We start from the raw sequence: 11,993 nt of genomic DNA on the forward strand, positions 1-11,993 counted from the left end.
CCCACCTGCTTCATTCATACTTATCCTTCAGATCTCAGTGTAAAGGTCCCCTCCTCCAAGAAGCCCTCCTGACTGCTGGGAGTGGGGGGTGGGGCAAGGGTTGGACTCTGCTTGTTTCCCCCATCAGAGCCCTGACCATTCTGGCCTGTGCTTTGTCATCAAAGCCCTTATTATTTTGCCCTGTGCTTCCCCTGTCACACTTTGACCACTATGGCCTAGGCTTCTGTCATGACAGTTCCAATCTTTCCAGCCCAAGCTTCTCCCATCCCCACCCTAACTACCCCGGGCTATCTGGAGATGTGTCTTTTTCCCTTTTGGAATGTGAAGCAGGACCTGATGCTGTCATGGTCACATTCTTACTGCAGTGTCATCTGGCACGCAACCATACCCAGAAATCCAAAGTAAATGTTGAACTAGCATCTTTGCCTCTGCCTTTCTCTGTTGCCAAATCTCTCTTTATGTCTCTAAACGTGTTGGTTTCTCTGGCATGCTCTTGGGGTGCTATATCCCCTCAATGCACCAGGATTTGGCATAGGTGTGGTGGCCAGTTCCATGCACATTACAGATGTTCCTGGTTTAGCCCAGGGGTTCTCAAAGTGTGGTCCCTGGGCCAGCAGCATTACCATCACCTGGGAAGGTAGAAATACAAATCAGAAACTCTGGGATTGGGGCCTGGAGATCTAGGGTTAACAAATCCTCCAGGTGATCCTGATACAGCTAAAGTGTGAGGACCGGGTCTAGCTCAGGCAAGCATCCCTCTGCTTTTCCACCTCAGATCTCAGATGGCTCTCAGTACCACCCTCCTCACCAGGGGACAGTCATCAGCAAAGGGGCATGTTCTCAGCATCAGCCTAGAAATATGTCTCTCTGTTCTAATATGGGAGTGGTTTCTGTATCCCCATCAAGCTCTCACAGGTATAGCAGCTCCAGCCTACCGGTCCCAAGTCGGAAAGAGTCTGTGGATAAATGCCCAACCTCTCTGAACTTTGCAGCAGGGAAAGAAGCGGAGGAACAACAATTCCGATGTGTTCTGCAGGGTTCCTTAATGCTCCCCAGCAGAATTGAGCCCCAGTTGTCCAAAAGGGTAAACTGTTCCTCATCTGCACCTTCTATTAACTTTGTTTTTTTGGGTTTTTTTTTCTTTTTTTCTTAATTTTTAAAAAATTTTTTAAAATTTTTGGCTGCGTTGGGTCTTTGTTGCTGTGCACAGGCTTTCTCTAGTTGTGGAGAGCAGGGGCTACTCTTCGTTGCGTTGCACCCGTTTCTCATTGCAGTGGCTTCTCTCATTGCAGAGCACAGGCTCTAGGTGCACAGGCTTCAGTAGTTGCATTGCGTGGGCTCAGTAACTGTGGCTCGAGGGCTTAGTTGCTCTTCAGCATGTGGGATCTTCCCAGACCAGAGATTGAACCCGCGTCCCCTGCATTGGCAGGCGGATTCTTAACCACTGCACCACCAGGAAAGCCCTGCCCCTTCTATTAACTTTGTTCCTCCTCTGCCTCACTCTTCCCTCTCCTTTGCCCATTTCCTGGGGCCACACCCCAAATCAGCCAGGTCCACTGAATTCTAATGCCTGTCCATTTGGGATTATCTCCAGGTATTTTCCTCTATCTCCCCCACGTCCACCACTTCTGTAGCATCTCTGAAATTTCTCATCCTTGTTCTGAGTGTCTGAGAAACCAGTATCTGCTGTGCTGGGCCAGGAGCACTGATGAACTTTGCTAATGATTGGGAAAGGCGGGCCCTAGAGCTGAGTTAATTTTAGCTGCAATTTTTCAATACACATAAGTGGAAGGAGCCAAAAGTCTGTTCTGAATCCTTCAGCAGAGCTAGGGATGCCAGGGTAGATATGCATTCATGCCCCCGCCCCCAACAAGATTACGGTACTCCTCCACTCATATGGGGGTTCCTGAGGTGGTTTTTGATCAGGTTCCCCGAGGGTAGGGCCATGACCACAAGCCAAGGCTGTGTCCCCTTCGGACCAGGGCTCCCAATACGTTGTCCCCCACGTTGCTATAATCAAGTTCCCAGGCCGGGCCTGTAGACCACAGCTCACATCCCTCTTCCTGCAACACCATCTGCCAGGAAACACGTGGGACTCCCCCCCCCCACCCTCATTCTCTCCTCCACTATCCTCCACAGGCATCAGCACAGGCAGACACCACTCCTGGTGAGTCATGTGTTAGTACAATTCTAGTAGGATATCCTGTGGGGCAGTGGACCTGAGTTAGGGAGGGGGAAGGCAGTGCACGTACTTTTCTGGGTCAACCTGGCCAGCCCCCTGCCTCTGTCCCAATTCCTATCTTCTCCTTCCTCCATGGGATATCTGGTCAGTGTGTCTTGAGATCTAGCTCTAAATCCAGAGGGCACAGGGCCTTGGAGCCAAGTTTTCCCCTTGCAGCCAGGGCAGGGAGTCTTGGGAAGGAGCAGAGTCTCCCCTCTGGCCAGAAAGATCAGGCTTGTTGCTGGGCAAGGTCCAAGTAAGGAAACTCTGCCTGAGGGAAAGACATCCCAGAGAGGTGGTGCTGAGGCAGAAGGGCAGAAGGAGACAGGCTTGGGGGCCGGGGGCTCTGAGATGAACAACCACGTTCAAGGCTGTGAATGAGAACTGGACACACACATATACAGATACCCATCCTCACAGCTGAGTTGACCCAGCTCAATCTGTCTCTGTCTCTGTCTCTCTCTCCCCGTGTCCCTGTCTCTTTGATTTTCTCTATGTCTCTTTGTCTATCTCTAACTTGTCGTGTCTCTTGTCTCTCTTTTTCTTTCTGGGTCTCTCACTGTCTCTGTATTTCCATCTCTCCTTGAATATGTGTGTCTCTTCCTATCTCTCTGTCTATCTGCCTCTCTCATTCTACTCCTCTCCGTCCCTCAATCTAAGCCTGCCTATCTTTTCCCCTGTATCTTTCTCTATCTCTGTGTGTCTCTCTGTCTCCGTCTCTGTGTCTCTTTCTGTCTCTCTGATTGTCTCTTTATTCAAGGATTCTCTCTCCCAAGCAAAACCAGGACGACTCCATGAGAGGTGGGGCCAGGGGCGCGCCTTTGAGCGAGGGGACCTGCTTACACCTTTAAGCGCGGGCGCGCGCGGGGCCTGCGCCTTTAAGCGCGGGCGCGCGCACGGCCCCGGGTTCCCGGCAAGGAGGCCGCGGGAGCGCCCGGCACCGGCCCGCCTGCCCGGCCCCCGCCCGGCCCCCGCCCCGGCCCCGGCGGGGGAGGGGTCTCTGAGAGCGGCCCCTCCCCCCTGCGCCCCGGCCTGTACTGCGGTGCCCCCACCCAGCGTGTCCCTGTCTGTCCGTCTGTCCGCGCCCAGGCCTTGCCCCACCCCGGCCCCCGGGGCTGACTGGCCGCCCCCCGCCCCGGCCCCCGCCGCAGCTGCCACCCTCCCTCTGGGCCAGCCCCCGCCGCAGCCCGGGAAGCGAGTCGAGACGCCGCCGCCCCAGATCCAGGACCTGCACCCCGAAATCGGGGGCCTGCACCCCGAGATTGGATCCAGAGATCTGGCAACCCGAGCGTGGGAGCCTGATTTGGGGCTGGGACCCCAAGACCTGGAGCTTGAACATCAATATCTGGGGCTGAAATCTCGACATCAGTCCCTGGGAACCGAAGATTTGGAGCCTGAACCCCAAGAATTGGAATATGGACCCCAAGATTTGGAGCCTGAACCTCAAGATTTGGCATCTAAAGCCCCAAATCTGGAGCTGAACTCTGAGTTCTGTGCCTGGGACCTTGAAATCTGGGACTGGATTCTCGTTTCTATACTCTGGAACCCACTATTTGGGACCTGAACCCTGAGATTTAGGCCTCAGATTCCAAGATCTGAACCCTGGCATTCCCAAGGGCCGAATCCTGAGTTTGGGCCTGAAGTCCTTGCTGCAAACCTGAATGCTGAAATTTGTGGCAAATCTTGACTCCACACCCCAATATCTGAACCCAGCACCCCAGTGTCAGATCCCAAGACTGGGCTTGGGACTCAGATCTTAAACTCTCCATTTGACTATTTAGCATCTCAAGACTGGAGCTGGGAGACCGTGACTCCAAGCAGCCCAAACTGGGGCCTGGGCCTCTGAAACTGGACCCTAGAGGCCCAGTATTTGGAGATCTAGGACCCAAAGTATCAAGGTCTAGAGACTCCGTGGCCACAAATCTGAGCTGAGACACAACAGACAGTCCCTCTACAGAGACCTTGGGGACAGGGAAGGCATGACCAAGCACCCCCTCCCAAGCCCTGACCCGTGACCCCCTTGGAGCTTGAGGACTCTGCTCCCTGGGGCGGCTTCCAGCTCAGGTAAGGCTACTGGGAGACCCCATGGTGGGGAGGGACTTGGGAGGAACTTTGTGGGTGGGGGTGGAGGTAAGGAGGACCAGGTGCCCCCAGGCACCCTTGGAGTTTTCCCCCAGGAAACAGATATCCCCTCAGAAGGGTCTGCCTCCAGCTCCAGCTCCTGCTCTGCTTCAAACGCTGGACATTTGGCCAGCCCTGCCCCTCTCTGACCTCCTCTTCCCCAGTTGATGGCATCTCCAGGTCTGTGACCCATGCCCCCCCCCCCCCGCTCCGCCCCCTAGCTTTCCAGCTTCTTCCTTCCATCTGTCTTCTTTGATCATCTCCAGCTGCCTCTCCTGTCCACCACTCCACGCTCCACCTCTCTTCTCACTGACCACCTCTATTCACCTCTCCTCTCTCTGATCATCTCCGACGCTTCCGTCCACTGCTCTTCTCTCTGCCTACCTCTGGTCACCACTCCTCTCAATGACTATCTGCCACTTCTGTTTTGGATCATCATCTTCAGCACCCCAGTCCACAGCTTCTCTCTCCAGCCACCTCTGTCTACTGTTTCACTCGATGACCACCTTTGACATCTCTGTCCGAGGCACTGCTCTCTAATCATCTTTCCGCAGCTCTCTTGCCGGTGTCTACCCCTGACTCTAAGCCTTGACCTGTGACTGTCCCTGACCATCTTTGACATCTCTTTCTGTCACTCATCTCTCCAGCCGCTTGCATCCATCTCTCCTCTCTGACTTCCTGAATCTGCCTTTCCTCTCTCGGACCATCTTTCACCGTCTTTCTTGCCCTCCACCCACTGCTGACTCCAGCTGCCAGTCTATGACCATCCTGGCCTTCACTGACCACCTCTCCTTTCTCTGTGTCTCTTGCTCATTGGTGCTCTCTGATCATTTCTAACACCTCTGGCTACCTTTCCTCTCTCTGATGACCTATCCCCACACCCATCATCCTAGCCAGCTGCCCCGTCTCCAGCTGTCTCTGACATGTCTGTCCTCTCCTCCTCTCTCTGACTGCCTCTCTGCCTTTTGACCATTTCAGACCACCTTTGACCATCTCTCCTGGATCTGACCACCTCTGGTCACTTCCCTTCCCTTTGTTCACTTCTCATCTTCTTGACCATCTCTAACCACCTCTCTTCTCTGATCGTGTCTGGCTACTCCTAATCATTCCCACCACCCCGACCACCTCTTTGTTCTTTGGCCATCTCTGAGCATCTCTCGTTGACCACGTCTAAAGCTCTCTGGCTTACCTTCTACCCACCGTGTTCTGACTGTCTTTGACCATTTCTAATCACCTCCCTTCCCTCTGACCGTCTTTGTTCATTTCTGGTCCCTCGGTTCTCCCATGAAACATCTCTGAGTCTTTCACCATCTCCTCTGGCTTTTGATCTGTCTGACCACTCGACTCTCTAACCATCTTTGACCAAGTCTTCTGCTCTCAGGCCACTGTGACCGTCTCTTCTGATCCCAGACCACCCCAGCCCCCTCTGGCACCCCCCTCTTCTGGCCTCAGCCGGCCCTAACGCCCCGCTTCTTCCCTGCAGGCCACCCCTGCCCGCGATGGCCGTCCTCCCGCTGCTCCTCTGCCTGCTGCCGCTGGCCCCCGCCTCGTCTCCACCCCAGCCAGCCACACCCAGCCCGTGTCCCCGCCGCTGCCGCTGCCAGACACAGTCCCTGCCCCTAAGCGTGCTGTGCCCGGGGGCAGGCCTTCTGTTCGTGCCGCCCTCGCTGGACCGCCGGGCAGCCGAGCTGCGCCTGGCGGACAACTTCATCGCGACCGTGCGGCGCCGCGACCTGGCCAACATGACGGGCCTGCTGCACCTGAGCTTGTCACGCAACACCATCCGCCACGTGGCCGCCGGCGCCTTCGCTGACCTTCGCGCCCTGCGCGCTCTGCACCTGGACGGCAACCGGCTGACCTCGCTGGGCGAGGGGCAGCTGCGCGGCCTGGTCAACTTGCGCCACCTCATCCTGAGCAACAACCAGCTGGCGGCCCTGGCGGCGGGGGCCCTGGACGACTGCGCCGAGACACTCGAGGACCTCGACCTCTCCTACAACAACCTCGAGCAGCTGCCCTGGGAGGCGTTGGGCCGCCTGGGCAACGTCAATACGCTGGGCCTCGACCACAACCTGCTGGCTTCCGTGCCCGCCGGCGCCTTTTCCCGCCTGCACAAGCTGGCGCGGCTGGACATGACCTCCAACCGCCTGACCACCATCCCGCCCGACCCACTTTTCTCCCGCCTGCCGCTGCTGGCGCGGCCCCGCGGCTCCCCAGCGTCCGCCCTGGTGCTGGCCTTCGGCGGGAACCCCCTGCACTGCAACTGCGAGCTGGTGTGGCTGCGGCGGCTGGCACGGGAGGACGACCTGGAGGCCTGCGCCTCCCCTCCAGCCCTGGGCGGCCGCTACTTCTGGGCTGTGGGTGAGGAGGAGTTTGTGTGCGAGCCCCCCGTGGTGACGCACCGCTCGCCCCCGCTGGCGGTGCCTGCCGGTCGGCCGGCCGCCCTGCGCTGCCGGGCAGTGGGGGACCCCGAGCCCCGTGTGCGTTGGGTGTCACCCCAGGGCCGGCTGCTGGGCAACTCGAGCCGAGCTCGCGCCTTCCCTAATGGGACGCTGGAGTTGCTGGTCACCGAGCCGGGGGATGGCGGCATCTTCACCTGCATCGCGGCCAACGCAGCTGGTGAGGCCACGGCTGCTGTGGAGCTGACCGTGGGTCCCCCGCCGCCCCCCCAGCTAGCCAACAGCACCAGCTGTGACCCCCCGCGGGACGGGGATCCTGATGCCCTCACCCCGCCCTCTGCCGCCTCCGCCTCCGCCTCCGCCAAAGCGGCTGACGCTGGGCCCCCTACTGACCGTGGCGTCCAGGTGACTGAGCATGGGGCCACAGCTGCTCTCGTCCAGTGGCCAGATCAGCGGCCTATCCCAGGCATCCGCATGTACCAGATCCAGTACAACAGCTCAGCCGACGACATCCTCGTCTACAGGTGCAGGGTGCGGGTGGTGGTGGGCAGTTTCAGTGGGGGAGTGAGGTGGAGGAAGGATTGGAGGAACAGCTACTGATACCACAGGCTGCAGCAGTGGAAATGAGGCTGCAAGGTTACAAAGGAAATCAAGACAGCAGAGGTAAAAAATCAGGCAGAGAGGGTAAAAGAAATCTGGCAGCAGTGGTAAAAAGAAAGAAGGCAGCAAGAATAAATAGTAACAGACAGAAAAATGAAATCAGGCAGCAAGAGTGAAAAGTAATCAGGCCAGAAGAGTAAAAAGTTAATTGGCGGGGGGTGGGGGGGAGTGGGCAAGTTTGAGGGGATACAAACAAATTTAAGTAGTAAAGAGAAACTAGGTATTTCCAGATGACAAGGCTAGATTCAAGCCAGGCTACAGGAAGAAAAAGACATCGAGCAGGAGGGTAGGGATCATGGGAAAAATGCATTGAGGCAGTCCGGCTGCAAAGGAACTCAGACCAGAGGTTAAAAAGAAAATGGGGGGAGGAGGTTACATAGAGATTAGGCTTCGGGTTTGTGCAGTGTGACCTGCTCCATGTGTTTGGGGTTCTAACGGTGGCATCTCAACTTTTGATTTTCTAAATCAAATTAAACCTAGTTCAACCTCTACCGCGGGTTGAACAGGACTGATCAGTCTGCCACTGCTGGGGACTCCCTTCTCCCTTCTCTTGTCGGGGCTTACACACTCCAAGAGGTGAGTTAACGTAACTTCTACCCCTAAGCCAGAGAGCACATCTGCTGTGGCCACGTGTGGTCACTAGTGGTGGCTCTCACCCAGGTGCTGCTGACACGTCTCACTCAAGTCCAACCTTGCACGGATGCCTGTGGATGGCTCCCCGTTCTCACTGCCAGGCTGGGCCAAGGGTGCAGTCCCTGATGCCTGGCTGCAGAGGACTGGGCCTCCCAAGGCCTGGGGTCTGTACCTTGTAAACCCAATTCCTGGGTTCCCTTTGCCTCCCCAGAAGCCCAAACCTCAAAAGATAGTCACTTGATTTCCTTTTCAGTCCTGGAAACCCAACAAGCTTTTTCCACTCGCTTTTGCAGACAGAATTCTTAGTAGATTCCACGGAGGGCCCACACCTGAAAATCACACAAGTCCTGTCCACCTCTTGCCTGGCAAGAGATGGGACAAATGCTCTCATAGATGGTTATCCTCCCAGAGACAATCACGGAGTTCCCTCATGAAAGCAGTTTAAGAATAAAACAGAGGTTATAAAACAAGTTAAATCTCCAACAAGGTGCTCTGCTACTAAAGGAAATATAGTGGAATTGGGTACTAAGGATAAAAGGAAGTGGGAAAAATAAGGATAAATAGAAACCAGGCCAGAGAGAGAAAAGAGAATCAGGAGACAGAACTGGAAAGAAATAAGGCAACAGGGAGAAAAAGAACTCAGCAGTAATGACTGAGGCCCATTAGTTTAATGAAAACAGAGTCAGATGACAGGGCTCACTGGAAAGCAGGCTCTGGATACAGTAATAATAATACGGCAGCGGCAGAGGGGCTCAGGGGACATTCATTGGCAGGTTGGAAGGAAATCGGGCGTCAGCCCTATGGGGGAATTCGGCGGTTAGATTAGAGAGAATTCCAGCTTAACCCTAGAGGAAAGTCAGGCAGCTTTCCTGGGGAAAAAGGAAACCAGGCACTGGCTGGAGGAATGTCAGGAACAGAGGGAAATTAGGTGAAGGTCTAGAGGGAGACTTGGAGGTGGAATTAGAGGGAAATTGGGTGGGGGCACGGAGGAGGGGGCTAGAAGGAAACGGGCATCGGATCAGAGGGTTACCAGACAGAGTTAGAACAAAACGGGGCGCTGAGTTGGAGAGACGCCTGGCAGCGGGGCTGGAGGGAGCTCGGTGGGGGGCTGGCGGGAAATGGGGTGATAGCCTGGAGGGACTCAGGCAGTGAGGCTAGGGGAGATGAGGGTGGGGGGACCAGAGTGAAGGCAGGCAGGCAAGCGGAGCAGAACCGGGCAGCAAAGCTAGAGGGAACTTGGGCTGCACGCTGGCGGGAAGTCAGGTGGCAGTACAGGACAGGAACCAGGCAGCGGGGTATAAAATGAAACAGCACATGGGGGGCAGTGGAGCTCGCGGGGAAACTGGGCAGCAGAGCAGAGGGGACGTGGGCAGCAGCGCTGGAGGGGATTTGGGCATGGAGGCCAGAGGGAGGTCAAATAGGCATCTGAGCAGGAGGAAGGTGAGGAGGGGGACTCAGGTTACACTGGTTAACAGAATGGAGGGGTATCTGGCGGCTGGTGGGTATCAGACCAGAGGGAATTGGGGTAGTGGTTACAGGGAACTAAGGGGCGAGGGTGAAATGAGCCAGTGCCCTGGGGGGACATCCTCCAGACTGGAGGGTTGGGGCAGAGAGTGCAGGGTGGGTGCTGAGCAGCCGGAGACCTGACTCCCCCCTGCCTGTCCCTCCAGGATGATCCCAGCCGACAGCAGCTCCTTCCTGTTGACGGACCTGGCGTCAGGCCGCACGTATGATCTGTGTGTGCTGGCCGTGTACGAGGACGGCGCCACGGGGCTGACAGCCACACGGCCCGTGGGCTGCAACCGCTTCTCCACTGAGCCGGCGCTGCGGCCCTGCGGGGCCCCGCATGCACCCTTCCTGGGTGGCACCATGATCATTGCACTGGGTGGCGTCATCGTGGCCTCGGTACTGGTCTTCATCTTCGTGCTGCTCATGCGCTACAAGGTGCATGGCGGCCAACCCCCAGGCAAGGCCAAGGCACCTGCGCCCGTCAGCAGCGTTTGCTCCCAGACCAACGGCGCCCTGGGCCCTACGCCGGCCCCGCTGGCCCCTGAGCCTGCCGCGCCCAGGGCCCACACCGTGGTCCAGTTGGACTGTGAGCCCTGGGGGCCCAGCCACGAACCCACGGGACCCTAGCTTCACGCCCACCTCTACAGCCCTTCTGGCCCCAGGGGTGGCAGGACCCAGACACCCCATGGGGACCTGGCCGCAGACTCACCAAATTGCTCACGGTTTTTAAAACTCTGACGGGGAGGGTGTTGGGGGCACCGGGGCACAACAAGAAAGTCCTATTTTTCTAAGCTTGGGCCTGTGCCCTTGCCCTTGTCTCTGTCTGTTGGGGTTGGGGGATCGTTCAGGGGTCTGGAGCTGGGATGTCTCCTCTGGGGGGAGAAAACACCCCGCCTTCTGTCTGAGGTCTCTGAATGAGGCTGAGGATGGTTATCCATTCAGCCAACAGGCATTCCTTGAGTGTCCTCTCTGGGCTGGCCCTGCACTGGGTGATGCCACAGGGACCCAGGCAGCCCGCAGCCCTGCTCAGAGACGTGGTGATGAGGGAAGCCTAGGAGATAGCAGGAGCCTGGAAAAGGTGCTGGTCTCAGCCCACAGCGTGGTCAGGGAGGGCTTCGTGAAGGAGACGTGATCTGAGAATGACGTCTGAAGGAGATAAATGGGCAAAAAAGCGGAGGGAAAGGTGTTCCAGGCAGAGGGACAGTGCAAGCAAGGGCTTAGGAAGTGCCAGGCACTGGGGGTGCTGAGGTAGAAGTGAGGCAGGAGGAGTGGGCAGGGTTCAAGACCCCCAGGCCGAGAAGCTCAGACTCTGGCCTGAGAGTACTAGGGAGCCACGGAAGAGTCTCTGCAAGGGAGGGAGAGGGTCAGGTCTGGGCTTTAGGAAGATCCTTCTAGCCACCATGAGGAGGGTGGACCAAAGGAGAAGACTGAATCTGGGAGCCTGGGGGAAACCAGAGCAGCGACCTGGGTGGGTGTGGATGCGGCTGGACCACAGCCAGCCTGGGGCAAGCAGCAGGGGGTGGGTGAGAGAGACATTCGAGAAGCTGCGTGGATGGGCTATGGAGCTGAAGGGCTGTGGGGGAGGGAAGTGTCCAGAGTAAGGCCCAGGGCTCTGGCCAGGGGAGGGACAGTGGAGCTGCCCTGATACAGGACCGGGGAGGGGGGGCCGGTTTGGGGAAGATGCTGAGGCCAGTGTGGGCCTTGGTGGATATGGAAGGCCATGCTCACCACTGTACCACCAGTGCTGCTGGGACTTGGTGAATATGGGGGACCCAGAGGGTGGGTGTGCCACCAAGGGGTGGCAGCCAGGAGACCTCAGGACCCCTGGTCTAGGACTGGAGCTGGGGACAGAAATGAGGGCTCTGTCAGCTGTGATGGGGAACTGAGGCCACTAGACTTTCTATATTTAAGAGAGAAGTAAAAACCTAGACTGAAAAACAAAGACTAAACAGGAGCAGTAGGTGGAGGGACAGAGTGAAACAAACCAGGCAACTCAGACCCAAGTGTTTAATGATATCCAGGCTGCGGTGACCTCAGCCAGAGCAGTGTTAGGGGATTGGCTGCACAGCTGATTTGAGAGCAGGAGGTAAGAAAGTGTAGACAGGGAGTGTAGACCCTGTGATTCTCGGGGCCTAGAGCCTGGTGCAGATTGATCTGGGCCTTTCTGCCCCATGTCTCTCCAGGGCTGGTCCTCATTCTGTCTAGGACTTCCCCAGACCCCCCGTCAGATAGCAGGCCTGGAGGTTTACAGGACCAAACCCTGGGCCTTGGAAATGCCAAGCCTCCCTGGAGATCCAGGAGTGGGACTGGCAGTAGGATGAATAGCGCTGCCTGACCTCAGGCCACCTCTAGTGGTCCAGAGGCAGAGAGTGGAGGGAACTCGGGTCCTGTCATCCTTCTCTGACATGATGTATGAGGGGCATGGTGAAGAGCGCCCAAGATGGATTGGCCAT

General features: G+C 57.0%; 1 protein-coding gene across 1 annotated transcript; it reads left to right on the plus strand.

Annotated features, from left to right (window-relative positions):
• Nucleotides 1-3,223: 3,223 nt before the first annotated feature.
• Nucleotides 3,224-10,314, plus strand: LRFN3 (leucine rich repeat and fibronectin type III domain containing 3). The gene is made up of 3 exons (XM_057712397.1): nucleotides 3,224-4,285; nucleotides 5,826-7,262; nucleotides 9,702-10,314. The coding sequence occupies exons 2-3, from the start codon at nucleotides 5,842-5,844 to the stop codon at nucleotides 10,165-10,167; spliced, it is 1,887 nt and encodes a 628-aa protein (XP_057568380.1). The 5' UTR covers nucleotides 3,224-4,285; nucleotides 5,826-5,841; the 3' UTR covers nucleotides 10,168-10,314.
• The last annotated feature ends 1,679 nt before the right edge of the window (nucleotides 10,315-11,993 follow it).

Source organism: Hippopotamus amphibius, chromosome 16 (genome assembly GCF_030028045.1).
Source record: "Hippopotamus amphibius kiboko isolate mHipAmp2 chromosome 16, mHipAmp2.hap2, whole genome shotgun sequence".
NCBI classification, from domain to species: domain Eukaryota; kingdom Metazoa; phylum Chordata; class Mammalia; order Artiodactyla; family Hippopotamidae; genus Hippopotamus; species Hippopotamus amphibius.

Coding starts and splice junctions, on each gene's coding strand:
- LRFN3 (XM_057712397.1), top strand. CDS start 5,842: ATGGCCGTCCTCCCGCTGCTCCTCTGCCTGCTGCCGCTGGCCCCCGCC. Junction 7,263..9,701: donor GACGACATCCTCGTCTACAG/GTGCAGGGTGCG, acceptor CTGTCCCTCCAG/GATGATCCCAGCCGACAGCA.